At 41.7% G+C, this 21771-nt stretch overlaps 1 protein-coding gene across 2 annotated transcripts in view; it reads right to left on the bottom strand.

The window, feature by feature from the left end:
- Nucleotides 1-21771, bottom strand: part of UNC13C (unc-13 homolog C) — a 523785-nt gene that overhangs the window by 445214 nt on the left and 56800 nt on the right. For both annotated transcript variants that reach the window (XM_006017955.1, XM_025197084.1), the window contains exons 2-3: nt 10182-10204; nt 9606-9670 (exon numbers count right to left, since the gene is read on the bottom strand). In XM_006017955.1, the coding sequence (XP_006018017.1) occupies nt 9606-9670; nt 10182-10204 (88 nt within the window). The remainder of the gene's footprint in view (nt 1-9605; nt 9671-10181; nt 10205-21771) is intronic.

Below are 21771 nucleotides of genomic sequence, written 5' to 3'. Positions count from 1 at the left end.
AATATACACACACATACCGAGCAGTGCTGAGCTGTGGGGTCACTGTGGTTTGAAACGCTGCTGACTCTGCTGGGTCCAGCCCAGTGAACTATATGGTAAATGATGAGCCTTTTGGCTTTGGTCTAATAATGTGCATAGTTTGTACCATATATAAGTAGGTATAAAAAAGTGCTGCATAAAAATGGGTTTATGGAGTGCCTGTGCTAAAATTTGCAGCAGTTTCAAAAAAGGCAAAATGCATCAGTTCTGAATGTACAAAGTCTATGGGTACACACAGTACAGTCAGCATTTTCAAATTTGCCCAGCACTTTCATGTGCTCAGTGGGTGCAGGTTCTGTCAGTAAGGGGGCGGTCTTCAGGGGAAAGATGATGTGGGGGAAGAGGGCAAGAGGTTCTACTTGATCCCCCCAGATTTATTTTCCTTGCTGAGGCAGTGGGAGGGAGACAAATTCAAGGCAGACCTCCAAATATAAGATTCTATACCTGGAAATTATAACAAATGTATACATTTTGCATATATAGAATGAGAGGACAGAAAGTCCCAAGCATTTTTTCAATAATGTATAGATTTTGAAATGGACAGTTCAAAATAGAAGGTTTGCAAGGCAGTACTAGACAGATCCACAGTTGATATAAGTTCAACATATCTCTCTATCTAACTTCAGTGAAACTATAGTGATTTATGCTATTTGAGGATCTGCACAATTTACATTTCTTCAGAGTAGAAATAGGAAGGAGGGAAGAAACCAAGGAAAGTAGGAAGGAAAATAGAGCAACAAAGTTGATGGCACTAGCACACCTATCTTTTAGACATTCTCATTGCAAGTAGTTAAGGCCTGGCAAGACATAAGACAGAATTCAAAGTCTGCTGTGGCCATGGAGCTTTCTGAAGCCATATGAATCAATATTTAGTCTTCAGTCCTAGTCACACTCTATGCTTCAATGTGTTAACTATCTAGCAGATCGTTTTAAATGTTTCTTATTTCTATGAACCAATAATATGAATTAAAAATAATCAGGCTCATTTTTTCTGTGGACTATAGACAATATAATTGAGCAATATGATTAAATAGAAGTCAGTATTCTACTAAGTACCAAAGGTGGTAGAAGTTGCATTTCTCTCGCTCTCATTATTTTTCATTTTTTAAAAGAAAGGAAAACCTAGCTTTTAATGAAGGAAACCTTCTCTAAGTGGCTGGGAGTTAGATTGTTGAATAGTCTTTCAATATAAGTGGGAAAAGTGCAATAATTAAGGTTAGGCTAGGAATAAAAGATAGAAAATGCATTTCCAGAGCAATTCTGTGCTAGCAGAAGAATGAGTTTAAGAGATTTATTTCCATCTCGAATTCTTAGTGGTTGTGATGTTGCAGGTAGACCACCTACCTACTTCTCTGTGGTGAACTTCACAATATTTATAGGTACAAATTACTGCCTACACTTTCCTCTGGTTTAAATTTCTCAGTGAAACTAAGCTTACTTAATGGAGGTTCCAGCACAAGGGTTACATGAGCATAGATCAGAGAAAAAAATACTGTTTTAATAACTATTTTCATGTCAAATTCATTATGGAATAATGTCCTCAAAAACAGAATGAAGCAACTAAAATAAAGAAATGGAACAAAACTGAAGGATTGATCCAGTTACAAGGTTAGCTGGTGTTTGAACAGCACAGGTCTGCAAGCACTTCCTATGAAACAACAAATCAACACATACAAAGGGAACTGGTAAAAACCATCATACCTTGACTACCCATATAAATCTACAATACATTGGGAGTTTTCTTAACTTGTGTAAGGCTGAATCTCTTTCAGATGGAAGAATTCCAACACTAATGATCACTTCCAAAGATCAGAGGAGAGACTGAGGGAACTGGGCTTCTTTAGTCTGGAGAAGAGAAGACCGAAGGGGGATTTAATAACAGCCTTCAACTACCTGAAAGGGGTTCCAAAGCAGATGAAGATGGACTGTTTTCAGTGGTAGCAGATGACAGAACAAGAAGTAATGGTCTCAAGTTGCAGCAAGGGAAGTTTAGGTTAGATATTAGGAAAAACTCTCACCAGGAGAGTAGTAAAACACTGGAACCGGTTACCTAGAGAGATTGGAGTCTTACATTGTTACCCAGAACCCTGTCTTGGATGATCTAGTTGGGGATGGTCCTGCTTTGAGCAGGGGGTTGAACTAGATGACCTCCTGCGGCCCCTTCCAACCCTAATTTTCCATGATTCTATGAACTATAGGACTCAGACCAGCCAGAACTCAAAAATAAAGCCTTTTTTATCCAAATTTTCTTGTGCATGGTAAACTATCAATAATATCCAGCCATAGAAACAGAGCAAAACCTTATTGTAGTTCAGTTATAACAAGGAACAATTATTTACCACCTACACGATGATAACTGAATCCAAAAGGTAGGTGCAGGATGGTGTCCAGTACTGGAAATTTAAAGTAATAAGGAGTAAATGAATGAGGAAACTAAGTATCTCTGATCATCCAGCATAGCAGAAGTTTATGAGGCTTATGCTTATCATAAACATATTCTTAGCATAAGATTTATTTGGGCAATTATTTTAAGGTTTGTGAATGGAGTTCTTTCCCCTGCAGCAATTCATTTTTATCAGGTTTAAATATGTTGCTGTTTTTGTGACTCACTTTAAATATATCAATCATCCTCCATTAAATAATGACACTGAAAAAAATTGCCTGAAGTTCAGAGATTAGATGACAGTTTATGCTGTCTTGGAGCACAGGGTTGGAATAGATGACCTATTTGCTGACATTCATTTTTACCTTGTTCACACAAAACTCGTTTTCCATCTACCCCTCTAAACTTACATATCTAAAAGTTATAAGATATTTCAACCTTCCCTTGTCCACTTTTCTATTCCTCCTCCAACAAGCCTTTTGGACACTGACAACAAATAGGCTACCTCCTCTGGATCCGTAAGATCTGTTACTTGCAGAATGGCACCTTAGAGCAGTGGTATTATCAGAAAAGAAATCTGTGCTTCCCCAAATCAGTTAACCAAGATTATCTTTCCCACTGATCTTTTCTTTCAGTAAGGGAATTCCAGCTAACTACTTCATGCTTGAGTTCTAAACAATAGAGCATTTGCTGAATGATTTCCATCTTCCAATGGATTCAGTAGATTCAGTGAAATGAGTGGCTGGATCCCCACCTGGTATAAATCAAAGAAGTGCTCCATTGGTTTCATTTGAGCTACCTCATTTTTATTCCAGCTGAGTTTCTAGGGTTTTTTTTTTTTCTTTCCTGTTATTTATAGTCATAAGAGACATTAGAAACTGCACAAAGGCCTCCAAAACCCAGGATCTGGCTCTGCCTCATACATGTTCACCAATTTAGTTTGCTAAGGATCAAATATGGAGTGGAAAAGTGATGGGGCCAAGGCTAAAAGACCTCACTTGCTGGCTTCCCATCATCTTGCATAGGTACAGAACCACTTGGTTTGAAAAGAGGGGTTTTACTCAAGGGGACATACAAATCAGGCAAAGCATTCCACAAAGGATTCTTGTTGTATTAGTGAATTTGGGAGTATTTGAACAACAGGGGCCCGGTCCTTGGCCAGTTAGGTATTGGAGAGGATACTAGTAGTCTGAGGTGTACAAGAAATATCTTGGGTTTTATGGGGAAAACGACCTCAAGGAAATATACTGGACCCTTGGGAGTGGTTTGCTAAGCATTTTGATCTGGGAAAAATAAATGTATTCATGTTAAGGCATGAGTCAGTCATACTAGCTCTTGGGTTTTCATGCCATGTAAGAAAAGAGGAAGTTCAGAAACCTCAGGGAGATGTAGTAATTTGATTTCATGTCTGGAATTGATTGGCTTGAGCTCTAGGACTGGAGGTTGGCATCTAGAAACAGGGTCATTTGGGGGAGGTCTAGAGAGTGCTAAACCATTTACAAGCTTAGAGATATTGTTTGGGTCCCTCCATAGCCAACATGCTGCTAGGTCACTGGACTGAAGCAGACTTTTGGTCAAAAGAAAAGTCTGAGCAGTTAAAATCTTCTTTTACCTCTTGAAAGTTTTTAAAGAGATGGAAAGAGCCAATGCAGAGTAGAATTTGTAAAATCTTATCTGAACAAAAAATAAGAGGAAAGGGATTCAAAATTTTAGCATGGAGAACTTTTAGCTCTTACCTGACTCTATCTTCAGTGTGTCTTAATTTTGCTTAATTAAAAAGAATTCCTTGTCCTTGGAAGAAAAGATCCTCCCAATTATGATAATGTAACACTACTCTCTATGCATTTGAGAGTCTGAGGGCCTTGTTATACAGTAATTCTGGGCATTTCCTAGAGCTCTTAACCCCTGGATTGTCTGCACATTAGCACTTTAAAGTCATTTTAGGCATTTGTTATGCGGCTTAAAATTACGCCACTCCAAGGCAGGATTATCTCTGATCCCCACTACTCAGCTCTCCACAGATGTGCTCCCCTAATTGAAGTCCTCCAGTATCCCAGGATCTCTTATATCCTGGCCTGTAGAGCAGAGATAAAAGCCTGTCCTGGCTGACCAGCCCTCTAGCAGCAACTTACAGTTATAGCTTACAGTCTCCAAAGCTACAGCTCCTAGCTCCTAGTTCTGTACCTGCTCACCAGGCCTCTGGTGGCAAGTCACAGCTCTGCAGGTGGAGGACAGTCAGAGAAGGTTTACAGACTAAGGGTGTGACTGCTCCAAACTGCAAGCTAGCACTAACACCAATCAATACTTGTGCAGCTCACAGAGTAAGGTATAACAAGGCCCTAAGGAATTGGCCCAAATTCTAAAGTAGGGTCTTAGTATTCAGCAGTTCTTAGCTGGAACAATTCTGTAGTTAACTCTGTTCAGTGATCCCCAAATGTGCTTTTAGAAATACAAGTATTTATTTCCTGTCTTTTGCTAGAGCACACACAAAAGAGATTTTAGATGCCATAGAATGGCATTTTCTGAAACGTTGCGATTTCTAATGATTAGAAAACAGGGCTGATCTACTGTTTTGGTACAAATTTCACCTTTCTTGTCTTATGAGGAAACTTCCATAGAATTATGTACTTTATATCATAATACACTTAAACTATTAAAAGGATCTGACTGTCTGAATCAGGAACCAATAGAAATGTATAGTTATTTTATTGCAAAGTTAAAAGCCAAGATAACAATGATGCTTAATATTTCTTTTTTAAAAATGATTTGCATTTCTAAAACTACGCTCAAGAAGAAAAAGCTTTCAAAACCTTCTATGATCTTTTTTTTGGTTTTGTTTTGTTTTCTTAATGGACATTACTATCTGCCAAAGAGGGAAAACTTCTATGTATGGCAAACAATACAGGAGTTACCTAATTCAAAACTGGGCAGTCTCCTTATAGTGTAGAGTTATCTAACAGGAAATATTATCTCTACTATACCTCTTACTGTTATCCTCCTTCAGAAGTCAACCTTGTGGTCAAATGAGAGGATGCAGAAAAGGCTGAAGTGCTCAATTTCTTTTTTTGCCTGAGTCTTCACAGGCATGGTCAGCTCCCAGACTACTGCAACGAGCAGCACAGTTTGGGGAGGAGGTGAGCAGTCCTCAGTGCTGAAAAAACAGATGAGGGACTACTTAGAAAAGCTGAACATGTACAAGTCCATGGAACCAGATGGGATACACCCAAGGGTGCTAAGAGTTGGCTGATGTGATTGCTGAGCCATTGGCCATCATCTATGAAAACTCATAGTGATCAGGAGAGGTCCCAGATGACTGGAAAAGGGCAAACAGTGCCCATATTTAAGAAAAGGAAGGAGGATCTAGGGAACTACAGACCAGTCAGCCTTACCTCAGTCTTTGGAAAAGTCATGGAGCAGATCCTCAAGGAATCTGTTTCTAAGCACTTGGAGGAGAAGAAGGTGATTAGGAACAGTCAGCATGGATTCACTAGGGACAAGTCATGCCTGACCAACCTGACTGGCTCTGTGGATGCGGGGACACCAGTGAATGTGTTATACTTGATTTTATCAAGGCTTTTGATATGGTCTCCCACAACATTCTCGCAGGCAAGCTAAGAAAGTATGGACTGGATTAATGGACTACAAGGTAGATAGAAAACTGGCTGGTGCATCTGGCTCAGAGAGTAGTAATCAATTGCTCAATGTCTAGTTGGCAGCCAGGGGTCAGTCCTGTGGCTGGTTTTGTTCAACGTCTTCATTAATGACCGGAAGATGGCATAGTGTGTTCCCTCAGCAAGTTTGCAAGTTCAACACCAAGCTTAGGGGAGTAGTAGACAGGCTGTAGAGTAGGGTTAGGATTCAGAGTGACGTAGCCAAATTGGAGGATTCGACCAAAAGAAATCTCAGGAGGTTCAGCAAGGCCAAGTGCAAAGTCCTGCACTTAGGACAGAACAATCCCATGGACCAGTACAGACTGGGGGCTGACTGAGTAGGCAGCAGCTCTGCAGAAAGGAACCTGTGGGTTACAGAGCAGAATAAGCTGAATATGAGCAAACAGTGTGTCCTTGTTGCCAAGAAGGCTAATGGCATACTGGGCTGCATTGGTAGGTGTGTTGCCAGTGGGTCAAAGGAAGTGATTATTCCTTTCTATTCAGCACTGGTGAGGCTACATCTGGAGTACTATATTCAGTTTTGGGCCCCCCACTACAGAAAGGATGTGGACAAATTGGAGAGAGTCCAGTGGAGGGTGACAAAAATGATGAGGGGGCTGGGGAATATGACTTATGAAGAAAGACTGAGGGAACTGGGCTTATTTAGTCTAGACAAGAGGAGACTGAGAGGGGACTTAATAGCAGCGTGTCAACGAGGGCTGGGCATGATCACCCAGCCCTCCAAAGGACTTGCTGGGAGTGGAGGAAGATGGACAGGGATCAGCGAGGGACCCAAGAAACTTACTTGTGGCAGCAAGAGAACTCAGGCTGACATGATGCATGGCACAGCTCTGCCACTTTATAAGCACACTGGCCATTTGGCTGGGCAGCACACAGATGATGATGTCAGCCCTGTGTGCCACTGCACAGGGTTGAAAAGGCACTGGGTGGAAGCTGGGAAGCTAGCACAAGGCAGGTGGAGCCCGGCAGCAAAGCCATTTCTGAGTGTCCCGGGAGAGAACGGGGGGAAGGACCCTGAACAAGAAAAGAAAGTTATGGGAGGCAGAAGGGACAGGAGAAAGAGAAACAAACACACAAAGAAGTAAAAACATGGAAAAACTACTTACCCTCAGCAGGAGCTGCAACGCAGCGGGAACAGACAGAGAAACCCACGTGGCTTGCTAGCCGCATCTTTATTCAGCTGGGACCAGCCGATGACATCACTGGCAATCGCCGGCTGACAGCAATAAAAATGGCTGGCAGAGGAGGAAAGGGAGGGTGGAGAGCAGACCTGGGGAGTGTGGGGACGTCAAACCCACGCCGGGATTCTCCCAAGGAGGAAGAAGCAGTGGAGGAGGAGCCAGAGGAGGCTCCAGACACCAGCAGTGGCAACAGCGGTGGGGAACAAACCAACAATTCCGGAGGCAAGCCAGAAGCAGCCCCTGCAACTGGCGAGGGCAACAGCACCAGGGGAAGCAGCGAAGGGCATGTGAAGACCCTCACCACAACAGGTGGGAGTATTGGGAACAGTGGGGAGGAGGAGGAATCTCCCTGCCAGGAGAATCCCAGAAGGAGCAGCAGGAAGGACCACAGAAAAATGGGGCACTGACCCTGAACAGAAAAAATAGCCAGTCACACGGCAGGGACTGGCAAGACACTTGAATTCGGACATCCTGGAAGGGAGAGGAGTGGGGCAACACCGGGCCCACCGAGGAAGTGGAAAGGGGGGGAAGAGATGACCTGAGCAGGAGGCCACGAGTACACGAGGCTGAACGAAGGCCGGCATTTAGCTAGACCATAGGGAACTCGGTACTCGGTGCCCTGGCACAGGGGACCAGGGGGAGGGAGTTACTCTGGTTCCTAGCGATACGTCAGACGCGTTTGTCTTGTGTTTTTCTCTCATGTTTTTCTTTTGTGTTTCCCCAGTGTGAAGAGGTTGAGAGTTAGGAGGGGATTATAGAGATAGGAAAAGAGGGTATAAGGCCCGTAGGGTTTTGTATTGGATCAAGGTATTAAGGCAAGAACGCACCCTAGTCGAACACAGGTTCCACGATCAAGACCTCCGAGCATGGACGACCCATGGCGTAGTAAGGAAATTGGCCTTAGGGACAGACACACAGGACAGGAAGGAACTCGAGAGGCTCCCCAGTGGTGTAAGAAGGGGCACATGGTCACGAAGTTCGAGCAATCCATCGAGGTGGCATGAAGATGGGGTGTAGGGGTGTTGGAGCCACGTGGGTGACCGTTGGGTAGACCGCATACCACAGAAGGTCCCCGGGTAGTCAACCTTCCACTGAGGAACATTCAAAGTTGTGGCAGGCCACATAGGGGAAGACTACCCACGGAGGGAACACCTACTCGGCAATTTGCGGGAATCCGCAAGGTGTACACCACCCAGGGCTTGAGCCAAGGCTGCACAGGACCGAGTGTTCGAGACCCGGCGGTCACACTGAGCAAGCCTGGTCAAGGACCTGGAGCAGTGAAGAAGGCCAGAGAACATTTGACACCTATGGTTGGTGAATGGAAGGAATGTAGGGGAGGCAGAGTCCCAAGTCAGCTGCTCTCACGTTGCAGCAAGGGAAGTTTAGGTTAGATATTAGGAAGAATTTTCTCACTAGGAGAGCAGTAAAACAGAGGAACAAGTTACCCAGACAGGTGGTGGAGGCTTCATCCTTGGAGGTTTCCTTAACCCGGCTAGACGAAGCTTTGGCTGGGATGATTTAGTTGGGGATGGTCCTGCTTTGAGCAGGGGGTTGGACCAGATGACCTCCTGAGGTCCCTTCAAATCGTAACTTTCTATGATTCTAAGTCTGGGAAACATGTTAAAGAAATATACTGAAATTGAATTAACCCTGTGTTTTCAGAAAAAGAGGGCAGGGGAAATAAGAATGGAAAAATGGTATCAAAGACATGGCAAGTAGAATATTTTGGATACTTTCAGCCTGAAGCACAATATAATCATGGAAAACTCTGACCACCTAAACCACCAGTTATACTGCATGCATATTAGCTTACTATTAAATTGTTTTTTTGACGAGAGAGTATTGACTTGAAAATGGATAGTAGGATTTAAAATATAGAAGTTGATCCTTAGATTGGAATTCAAGATTATTCGAGAATATTAATCAAGAAGAATAGGCTTTTGTCATGTTAATTTCTTCATCAACAAGGTGACAAACATTTTTCATTATCTAGAACTCAAATATTGTAATGTCACTTCATTTCAGTAAACTTTCAGATTTATGACTGAAATATAGCGTATGGCTTCAAAAACTTCAGGCCATTTATTTGGTATGCAAAGATTTGAAATAATAGTTTTTAATTTTTTTATGAACTTATTCAAGTGATTATTTAATCAATTTATTTTGCTTTGGGAGGACTTGTGAAACATATTATTTCATGTTCCTGTTACAGCAATTATATTTTCTCACAATATTTGATCACAAGAGCAAGCTTCAAAGAGTAAAACTAAGAATAATATTATGAAACCAAATTGTATGTATAACAAAATTTATGGTTACAAAAGTACTTACCCACCAAATGCCTGGATTGCATAAAGTTTGGAAGCATCCAAAGAACTTCCACTTACTATTCGAGCCTTTAATGAAGAATGAAAAGCACAGTTACTCAGTTGGTCAATGCATCCTGGATTCAACTGCATCATACATAACACCTATTATGAAAAATGTTAAGCAGGGTCAGCTCCAGGCCAAAGCTATAGTGATTTTTTATTTTATTAGCATTCAGCATTTAGTAAAAAACACTGGTAAAACCCAGGAGAAGATACCAGATGTTGCTTCTCAAATATTGCTGCCCTTTAAATCCTAGAGTGTATGCAGTATAGATGATAATTAGTTAGAGGCAAAAATCCAGATATCATGTTTGACAGTAGCAGACCCCTGTGTTGGCAATTATGATAAGCACAACAGTGAGGGTTATCCTGTTTATAAATGCAACACATTTGGAATACACTCAAAGGAGAACAAAAGAATGGAAAGCCAGGAAACATGCACATTTCACAACTAAAATGAAGGAACCAAACATCAAATAAGTCACAAACAAACATCAACAAAATACATGACCCCTTATGGAAATATGTGATCTTAAACCTTTTCATCCACAGAACTGCTATCTGAAAGAGAACCAGGAAGAGGGGGAATATAGGTTAGACAAATTAATCTCTAAAAGATCTATTAATGTTATGAATAAAATGTTACAATTCTAGCTTGCTAACAGAGAACAAAAGGAACAGCAGAAGCTGAGTAATATGTAAACTTAGTTTTCTTGTAATATTATCAAAATATACTTTGACAAGTACAAAGATGTTTTGATATATAGTGATTCACATCTACTAATAAAAGGCTTTTTAGACATTTGAGATATTTAGGGTTATTTTACACTAATGCTGTTCCAGTCTAATTTTTAGCTTGAATACACCTGTATCTATTAGCATAATAAATATGTTTTTTAAGGTAGAAAATGCTCATAAAAGTTATCATGGAGTACAACTATTACTTTATTTACAAAGAAAAGTAAAACCATGTTTAACACCTTTCAGGGGCATATAAAAATAATTATATTCTAACTATTCTCTTCTACTAGAAGGAATCCAAAAAAATTAAGGCCAATAATCACTGTATTAGTATTGTATGGACTTCAAATGTATTAGATAATATAAAATTTGTTTACTGGTAATACAGTATGTAGTAAAGTGAAACACTGTATAAAATATTTACATATAGTCTATATCACTATTTTAACATTTTAAAATGTTTATAGTTTTTTACTTAAATATTATATATAGCATATCTCTTTTCATCGCTATGATGCTCTTTTACATATACATTTTGTATTACAGTTTTGTGTACCTGAAATTACATTGTTATAAAATTGTCACCTTGACCATCTTTGCATTTTTTTCTAAGATGTATACATGTTATATATTTTCCCTTTCAATAGCCCATCCCAGATAAATTCTATAGGATGGAAATTGTGTGGCACCCATTCATTGCAAAACTATGCTCCCATGCCAGGGTGCCTGCAGCAGCTGGGGAGCTCCCTGGCTGCATGCATGCCAGTTCCATACCAGGGCCCATGGACCTGGGAAATGTGGAGTCCTCTGATCCCTATCAGGGTACACAATTTTTGAGATCCATGATAACATTTGTCAGATTCCAGTTTTGCCACTAAATTAACATCCACTGGGAAGCCATAGTATTAGAGATGTGTAGGAGCCAAACCTGAATTCTCATGAAGCTGCAGTCTAAACCCAAACTAATAATTAGAATAATTAGTAATTAGAATCCACAGAATAAGCCATTATCTTGTGCCAGATGACAGCTCCTAGCTCTTCTCACACATATATTATTCACAAGCTTGTCAGACAGCAAGTACACAAAGGGGAGAGAGGGAAAGAAGGGGTCACCCTGGCATAATAAACTCCAATGTTCTAGACTTTTATACAAAAATAGTTAATTTGTTAGAAATCTTGAACAACTGATCTAATATATGAAAGAACAAAAAAAAAAAAAGAGGAAGGCACACATCTATGGCTTCTGAGAGCAACCACCCACTGTGATAGACTCTTTTACAGCATAAAGTCCTGGTTACAAACACAAACACACACAAAATATAGTTTGAAACAAAGTCAGTCCCTTATGCCGACAGTTTAAAGTATAGAAAATTATTGAACTATCTTGCTGAATCTCTCACTTTACTTGTTTATGCTCAGTTTCCTGAGAAATAATTCATATTTTTAGAAACCACTTCCCACTAAAATTAAGCTCTGGAGCAATTTAGCTGTGAAGTTATTTCATTTGCCCAGCTCACTTACAGAAATTACTTCTTTTTTTAATCTAAATTATATACTTGTGAAAGGTGCTTGACTGACACAGATAGCAGAGACAGACACAGATAGCGGAACTGACATGTATTTCTTCACATAGTCTGGAAAGGATAAACTAGCAATCTTCCACATTTCCTCAGCCCTAATTACAAAGGCTAACCTTTTGGGGCTTTTGGGTGCTCCAATTTTACTAAAAATAGTAGCAATCAGTAGCCAGCATGGTGTTGTATTTTGTGATACCAAGTCATCCCATAGCTCTATATTGATAACCCAAACATTATAAATCATATTGAAAATTTTGAAGATAGTAAATTCTGATCATTACATAGGAGGGCTAAACTTGACCCACTGACCAATTATAATAAATAGCATAACTCACTTTCATTGTTCTGGAGTATTTGTCCAGCTGCATAGAAATGTTGCAAGTTGGACTCATGAACTGATACTGGGTAAATGATCATTTTATTTATACACCAATTTTCTTTAACATCCTTTCAAGCAACAGCAATTTGTAAAGTGGATTGTACAAGGGAGTCAGCCAATTATTTTTTAGGAAACAACTAAAAGCTCCCTTCAGGGCCAATTAAACTGCACTTGCTGGTAACTAACAGGATAAAAAAAAGTAAACTGGTTTCCTTTAACTCAAGGCAAAGTGTAATAGTCTCGCAAAAAGCCAATTCTCTTTAGTTATAAGAGAAAAAGTATTATATGGATGGAACTGTAAAATGTTCAGATAGTACACAATTACATTTTGTCTTAATGGACAAAATCCTTACTACTTTTCAGAAACCAATTTTCACAGAACATTCCTATAATTGTTTACAGGGCTATTTTATGACACTGTAACCAATCTTTACTTTGTGAGGATAAAAGGTAAAGCACTTTAAATGATTGTCTTCACATCTTACTTATCATCATGTATCTAATTTCTGTAATATGCCCAATACTAAAAGGTAAATTTTGTCCAGTAAACTTTAACTTAAGTGGCTGATCTCAGTGACTAGGTTGCAAATTTTGGCAAGAGGAAACAAGCAGTAGAAGTATTAAAATGGTCCTGATCTCACATGTACTAGTTTCAAACTACTTTGAGATTTGACTCAGGCGAATATACCTCAGACAGCTAAATCAAGTCAGTATAGAGAACATTTTATCATTCAATGATAGCTTTTGCATGGATATATGTATATAAAGTAATTCCACTTCTAAGAAATGGTACTGAGCACTTGCATATGCAATTAGTAGTTGAATTCAGTGAGACAATTCACATGATTAGATTTGTTTTGTGTTTTTTTTGGGTGAAGCCAAAATGTTTAGCACTTTGTAGAGCTGAGCCCCTGAATGACTCAGTCTCTGGGAATTCACATCCAGCTCTCTCTCTTTGATAAAAGAAAAGTCTTTATTCTAGGAACTTCCACAAGCAAAAGGTTCAAGAACAGGTCACTCTACTTTGCCATTAGTTTAAAAAGTACTAGGCCCCAAATTATTCTGGGGTTATATTTTTCAGCAATAAAAACATGAAGAAACTTTCAAAAAAACCTTGGGCCATGTATTCCTTTTACAAATTAACAAACATAAAATAGACTAATTGAACTCTGAAGTCTAATATACATCATAAGCCACTATCCAGCAATCTGCACTGTACTTGATGGTACTGATTCAGTAAAACAGAAATCAGAAGGTAGGTGCACAGTGACAAGGTTTCTCAGGCTCAAGGTTTGGCTTCACATTGCAGATGAAGGTTTGGAAATTCTGTTCAAAATTATTCAGAATTTCCTTATAGGCAAAGAAGATTTTGACAATACATATTTTGGAACATTACTCTCTCCCTCCAACTCCTGGCCCTCACTCTCCAGAATAATAATAATAAAGGTACATGTTCTTTGCTGGTCCCAAGTCCATTGACAGTCTGAAAGCTCAAGATGGCTAAGTGCCAGACTTGGAGCACTACTGCAGTCCTTGATGCTAGAAATCCCACACAGCTAGATTCTGCAATCCTGACACAGTTAAAACTATTAGTGAAAATCCTGGGAGGCTGAGTGGTCTGGGTAAGCACAACAGATCCCATAAATAGTGCAGCAACATTTTGCCTCAAGCATGGCAAAAAAATTACTGAGTAATTCAATAAGACAGATATGAATAGTATTGTATTTGTTTGAAACAGATTTTAAGCATATAATAATTTTAAGAAGTGCCAATAATGTATAGCTTTCATACTTAACCATAAAGCATATTTAACTGAAAGTGTTTAATCAGACTTTTGGAATGAATTCTTCTTCTTCCTTATTTGAATTGTTTTGTCTGAGAGGATAATTTGTCACATGCATGATTTTGCACAGATTTCAAATCTGGGTAGTACAATTGTCATTTTCAGCCTCAAACACTCTTGTAAATAATAATTTGGGATGTTTATCACTTGTAGCAAACACATTTTAAGTATTCTAATTTATTCAAGTCCTAATTCTATACAGCATAGAAAAGTATGTCAGAAGGATCATTTGAATCAAAGGAGATATATTACTAGGATTTAGCCTTTCACTTGCAGACTGTTTTCAACTGGAGTAAATTATACCTTTGAGCAGGTGAGAGTTGAAAACACAAGGCATTTAAAAGAAAAGGAAAGCTGACAAACAGAAACACAGTGATGTGATCTGCTTCAGTGGTATGAGCAGAGATCAGTAAGCACATTGTCAGTTGTCTGGATAAATTTCATGGCCACCGATTAAAGTTCAAGTGTCTATTGGAGACCTGGGAAGAAATCACTGAGTGCTTACACTGAAATCTTTCACCTTACTTAAGTAGATATACAATGACTTGACATGAACATGACGTGCCTTAAATTTTATGCTTCTTAAAATCTCTGTAGTCCATGGGAGAGGTGAGCAGGCTCGGGGAGGGGGCGGGAAGTGTGGAAATCGGGCCCCACACTGCTTTTTATTCTTTTTTCTTTGGCAGAGCTTGCCTGTGGCAGCGTGAGTTGACCGGGCCATCAATGTTCCTTCACAGTACCTGAAGTCCGTAAATTGAAACAGTGGGTTTTTAAATCGACACAATTCAAAACCTACCATTTCAATGTAGGGAGAATGAACCCCCTGGTGTGTGGATAAGCACCGTATAAGGATATATTTGAGGCAATACTATTTCAGGTGACAATATCCACCCTGAAGACATACGTCATGAGAAAAATAGAAAAAAAAAGAGAAAGATAAATAGAGCCTGAACTAATGATATAGGTCATAACCAAGATAACAACAATTCTGGAATCTATGGTACTTAGCCACCATTGGAACACGTATCATGGAAAAACAGATCAAAAGGGAGACACGGCTGTATTTATAATGCTCTGCAAGTACTCAGTATGGCTATACAGACCTATGGCGTGATTGTCAGAAATAGGCAATGAAATAAGGAGCATAAGTGAAATACATCACTAACGTACCCCCGCTCCATTTGCTTCCTTTCCTTTTATCTGGCTCACACCACTGCTTTATCTTCATACTGTAAGTCTGAATGGTCTTTACAAACTTGTAGCCCACCCTGAGGCATGTGTATTTCTATACAGATAATACAATATGTGGCTAGAACAACACAGGGAGAGGATGGGGAAGAGAAAGCTACAGGATGTCAAAACAGGGAAGAAAAGGAAAAAGGAATAAGAAAGTGTATTTTCTTTGCTTTCCTTTCAGAAGTGAATTGCTATTGCTCAGCTACCTTGTTTAGAATTGTATTTATAAATACAAGTAACTATACCGAGCAAGGTGAGATGTGGGGGTGGCATAGATTAACAATGGAAAGCAAGGTTTAATTTCTTCACCAGGTCTCTTCAGTCACAATTCCTGTTTAACACGAGTCAAAAACCTAGATCGTACGGTGTTCCCAGTGTCTAGCCAAGCCTGTTACTGGGATGAAAGGGAACAGGCTGAATCTAATACAGATAAGACAGAGATAGATCAGCAGAGATCCTGAAGGCCTGGCTGGGATAGCTGTTACATTGCATTAAAGAGATTCTACCAGGACTTCATTAGTTAGGTCCACTTAAGGGGGTTTTCGGTTCCCCGATTCATGAACATGGCTTCAAATCAATTTGGACCTTTTTATTGGTCTCCTGATTCAAATTGGATTCAGAGATTCGGCTGCCAAATCGAGCTAAATCTCCTCCGAATTGAATCAGCACCTGAAGCTTCACACAGCCCTACAAAACAGTGTCGTTCCCTCTTTTCCTCACAGCAAGTGAAATCACCACTAAGGGCGATTTGGAATGGTTCCAAATAAGCACATTTGGAGCCATTACGAAGAGGAATATTTCAAAGGAACAGCGGCTGTTACATTTTAATTGTTACATGTGGACAAAGGATACAGACATAGAAAACTGCTCCAACTTTAACACTGTCTCACTCCAGCCAATGCTAAAGCTGAAGCAGTTTTACTACATTTGTATTTTTCATGGCTTGTCCACACATGATAACTAGAAGGTAACAGGTGCTCCCCCTTTGAAATATTCCCTTATTGAAACTTTTCCAACTGTACACAAGACCATACCTGAACAGACCTCACCCTGAAATGTTTGGGGGCTTCTGACAGAGGCCCATTCTCAGCCCAGGGCTCAACCCTGCAATTTGCTTTCCCTGTCAGCCTAACAAAATCTGAATTTTTGATTATTACAGCCCCCAGTGTTTTCTCTGGCCTTCACCTGAAAGAGGAATGGAGTTGTAAGGTTCAATTTATTTTTCTTTTATCATATTAATTAGTTTGATTTGAGGAGAGCAGTATGTTTGATTTTCTTAAGTTACACGCTGTGTAAAATATTTCAGAGATTTATCAGGCACATTTGACATTTAAAAGTAACACAAGTATTATGAATCTGAGTCACTATTGCTTTATGGTTCCACACTGATTTCACATTAGGCTATGCTGTCAGAAAACCAGTGTCAGTTTAAGCCCTATAGCACGTGTCAGCAGCTACCTAGGAAATGACTATTTTAACTAGGCAACATTCATCTTTCCTGTACTTCACCTTGCCATTGTCATATTTTGTAGCTCGACATAATTTCCCAATTTCTTTTCAACCGTTTGCTTTCTAGAAGCACTCCTAAGTGGAGGAACACCTGCCTCTATATTTAATGCCAATCCCATTCCTTGTTTAACTATCAAATTATACTGCTGTACAGATGGCTAGCTGGACCCTTACTAACCCTCTGCATGTGTTGGGATTCGCAGTATACTCCCCAAAGACGGAATAGTTTTATGACTGTCAGTAAACACAGTATAAACATGATTCCATTCAGAACAAGAGCCCAAGCTATTTGCATATTGCAGTGGCTATTTCCTCACCTTACATAGGAAAACACACTGGAAATAATCTTCTTCAATGCATCCACAGATTTAAACTCTCAATTTCAGCAATCCCCTTATGGGAAGAGGTAGAAGCTCTGCAGTAGAGGAATGGTCCATGTGTTCTACAGAGCCTGAGAATTTTTTAATTTAGGTGCTGGGGTATCCACTTAGTGAACAAGTACTAGCTTCTCTTTCTGGGTACAATCATAGAAAATTAGAGTTGGAAGGGACCTCAGGAGGTCATTTAGTCCAACCCTTTTCTCAAAGCAGGACCACACCCAACTAGATCATCCCAGTCAAAGCTTTGTCTAGCTGGGTCTTAAAAACCTCCAAGGATGGAGAGTCCACTAGCTTTCTGGGTAACCTCTTCCAGTGTTTTACTACCATCCTAATGATAAAGTTCTTCCTAATATCTAACCTAAACTTCTCTTGCTGCATCTTGAGATCATTGCTCCTTGTTTTGTCATCTGCTACCACTGAGAACAGACTAGTTCCATCGTCTTTGGTACCAATCTTCAGGTAGTTAAAGGCTGTTATCAAATCCCCTCTCAGTAGGGGTGTGTGAACTGGGCCCTATTCAATTTGGATTTGAATTCAGCCCAAATCAGGGATGGTGATTTGATTAATTGATTCAGATCACTGTCCCTAATTTGATTCGGCCGAATCCAAATCTAAAGATTCAATGCCGATGCAGAGAATCAGTGATTCAGACATAGACACAGCTTTAAAAGTTTTTTCTATATACCTCGAGGTAGCAGCATGGCTTGTGAATGCTGTGATGTTGGGGCACACGGAAAGTCCCACAGGAGTGCAGGGGGGCCCTCCACATGCTCAGCAGTGAACCTGAAAGTGGACCAGAAGTACTTCTAGTCCACTTCTGGGTCCATTGGGGAGCATGCTGTGCCCCCCACCCCCTCCCAGACTCAAGAGGCACCAGTTGCTGAGCCAGGGGAGAATGGGGGTGGGGGGGAGGCCAGTGCACTCCCCGGTGGACCTGGAAGTGGACTGGAAATGTTTGTGGTCCACTTCCAGGTCTTCTGCTGAGCACACTGGGGAGCCCCCGTACTCCTGAGGGACACTCCATGCACCTCAACATCGTAGCGCTCATGAGCTGCCTACTACCTAGAGGTATGTAGAAAAAACATTTAAAGCTGTGTCTGTCTGAATCGCCAAATCTTTCTGAATCTCTCTGAATCAATTTGTAGAGTTCTGATTCAATCTGGAGAGATTAAAGGGTCCTCTGATTCAATTCGGGCTGAATTGAATAAGGGACTGAAGCTTCGCCCAGTCCTACCTCTCCGTCTTCTCTTCTGCAGACTAAATACACCCAGTTCTCTCAGCCTCTCCTCATAAGTCATATGCCCTGGCCCCTCACCATTTTTGTTGCCCTCTGCTGGACTCTCTCCAATTTGTCCACATCCTTTCTGTACCGGAGGGCCCAAAACCGAACACAGTACTCCAGACGTGGCCTCACCAGTGCTGAATAGAGGGGAATAATCACTTCCCTTGATCTGCTGGCAACAGTCCTACCAATGCAGCCCAGTCTGCCATTAGCCTTCTTGGAACAAAGGGCACACTGTTGTCTCATATTCAGCTTCTTGTCCACTGTAACCCCAGCTCCTTTTCTGCAGAGCTACTGCCTAGCCAGTCAGCCCCCAGCTTGTACCAGTGCATGGAATTATTCCATCCTATGTTCAGGGCTTTGTACTCGGCCTTATTGAACCTCATGAGATTTCTTTTGGCCCAAGCCTCCAATTTGTCTAGGTCACTCTGAATCCTAGCCTTACCCACCAGTGTATCTACTAGCCCCCTCGCTTTGGTGTCATCTGCAGACTTACCGAGGGTGCACACTATCTCATTTTCTAGGTCAGTGATGAGGACATTGAAGAAAACTAACCCCTGGAGCACACCGCGTGATACCAGCTGGCAATTAGACATCAAGCCATTGATTGCTACCCTATGAGCCCAATGATCACCAAGCCAGTTTCCTATCCACCTTACAGTCTGTGACAGGCAGGGTTCATAGGACCGGTCACTATCATGGCCTGCTTGACTATCTGGGAAGTTTGCCCCCTATCTCATCTGCCATGCCTTTGTTGGAATAAATATGTTCACTTTAAGCAAGAGGCCACCCCTTTTTCTATCCCAGTATTAAGAGTTTAAGCCATGCCATCAACCTCCCCCTTAGCATGTCCCATCCCCTTTATCATTTCTACCATCCCTGAGCCCCTCTGGCTCTAGGGCACAAAATGAGGCCTCCATACCTCCCCTTTTAGCTTTATCCTGGTCCTCCAGATGTAAACAGAAACACAAATCAAAAGCCTCCAGGCTGTAACTTGCCTATCATCTACAACACAAATATTATGCACCTTCTCTACTGCATTTTTTCTAGCTTAAGTACCTGGGATGTTCCTAGGCAGGTCCCACTGCACTGGGGAACAAAGCAGACAGCATCAGTTCTCCAACCACTTCCACTTGCAGAAGCTCTCTCTCTCTGGTGGCTGCCAGGGCTTCTCCTTGGTGACTTCAGCCCGTATCTTATCTAGGCCAAACCCCTGCCACCAGCAGGTCATGTGACTCCTGCAGGTGTTCCCTATTCCCTCCTTAGGCTGTTACCTTGGCAACCCACAGCTGGAGAGCTCTGCAGACTGAGCAGAGCTCTCTGGCTAGACAGCCTCATCCTTAAAGTAGCAGGCACCCTTAAGTGCCCTGCTACCCAGTCCATCGATCTAGCCCATACTTCCATAGCTCACCTACAAGAATGTTATGGGAGACCATAACAAAAGCCTTGGTAAAATCAAGGTATACCACATCCACTGGTTTCCCCACATCCATAGAGCCAGTTACCTCATCATAGAAGGCAATCAGGTTGGTCAGGCATGACTTGCCGTGAATGGTGCATGCCCCCAGTGGCTGGGGAGGCACAGCTGTGCCAGCAGTGCCAGGAGCCTGGCAGCGGTGAGCGGGGAGCTCCCGCAGATGCTGCTGGCACTGTCAGTGGTGGCAAGCACTGACCAGGGGTTGGTGACAGGCACTGCTGGCAGTGGTGGCGGCAGCCAGGGAAAATTGTGGACTGCCTCCAGATGCCACCGGCAGTGCCAGCGGTGGGGTGGTGAGCAGCAACCACCCGCATGCGTTGCTGACAGTGTTGCAGGTGCCTTTTTGCAAGGGGTGCTCCGTCATGTGCACCCCCTATGCATCGTCCCTGTGACTTGCCCTTGGTTCAATCCATGATGACTGTTCCTAATCACCTTCTCCTCCTCCAAGTGCTTAGAAATAGATCTGGTCCATGATTTTTCCAAGCACTGAGGTGAGACTGATCTGTAGTTCTTTGGAGACTCCTTTTTCCCTTTCTTAAATGTGGGCACTATTTTTGCCCTTTTACTATCTGCCAGGACCTCTCCCAATCACCAGGAGTTTTCAAGGATAATGGCCAGCAGCTCTGCAATCACATCAGCCAACTCCCTCTGAACCCTTGGATGCATCCTGTCTGGCCCCATGGACTTGTATATGTCCAGCTTTTAAATAGTTCCCAACCTGTTCTTTCACCACTGTTGGCTGCTAACCTCCTCCCCAAACAGTGCTACCCAGTGCAGTAGACTTGGAGCTGACCTTGCCTATGAAGACCAAGATGAAAAAGACATTGAGCCCTTCAGCGTTTCCTGCATCCTTTGTTACAAGGTTGCCTCCCCCAGTCAGTAAGGGACCCACACTTTCCCTGATTCTCTTCTTGTTGCTGACATGCTTGTAGAAACCCTTCTTGTTACCCTTCATATCCCTTGCTATCTGCAACTCCAATTGTGCTTTGGCCTTTCTGACTTCATCCCTGCATTTCCAAGCAATACTTTGGTACTCCTCTCTAGTTGTTTGTCCAAGTTTCCACTTTTTATAAGCTTCCTTTTTGTGATTTAGTTTACTGAGGAGTTCCCTGCTAAGCCAAGCTGGTCTTCTGCCTTACTTGCTGGTCTTCCTGCACATTGAGATGGTTTGCTCCTGCACTGTCAATAAGGCTTCTTTCAAGTACAGCCAGCTCTCCTGGACTCCTCCCCACCCTCAGACTGGCTTCCCAGGAGATCCTGCCCATGAGTTCCCTGAGTGAATCAAAGTGTGCTTCTCTGAAGTCCACGGTCTTTATTCTCATCCCTGCTTTCCTCTGCATCCTGAACTCAATCATCTCATGGTCACTGCTGCCCAAGTTGCCATCTACTAGTACATTCCCCACCACTTCTTCCCTGTCTGTGCATACATGCATGTGCATACATTTGCTGTACCCAGCCTATAATAATGCAGCTTACTTTTAGCTGTGTGATCATAGATTGGATCCAATGTGTGCACATAGTGGCTGGGGCTGGAAGATGTACCAGGAACCTGACCTAAGTAAGTCATGGTGGAAGAAGGGGTGGACAGAATTGAGTGGGGGGAGGGTTGGCAGGTCCAGGAGGGCTTAGCAGAGTTGGGGGTGGGTGCCTATCCTGGGGTGAGGGGCTCACGGTTCTACAGTCAGGGTCGGAGGGGGAGAAAGA

This window comes from Alligator sinensis, unplaced genomic scaffold (assembly GCF_000455745.1).
Source record: "Alligator sinensis unplaced genomic scaffold, ASM45574v1 scaffold250_1, whole genome shotgun sequence".
Taxonomy (NCBI): Eukaryota; Metazoa; Chordata; order Crocodylia; family Alligatoridae; genus Alligator; species Alligator sinensis.
Note: the sequence above shows the minus strand (reverse complement) of the source record. Positions and strands in the feature narration are given on the sequence as shown.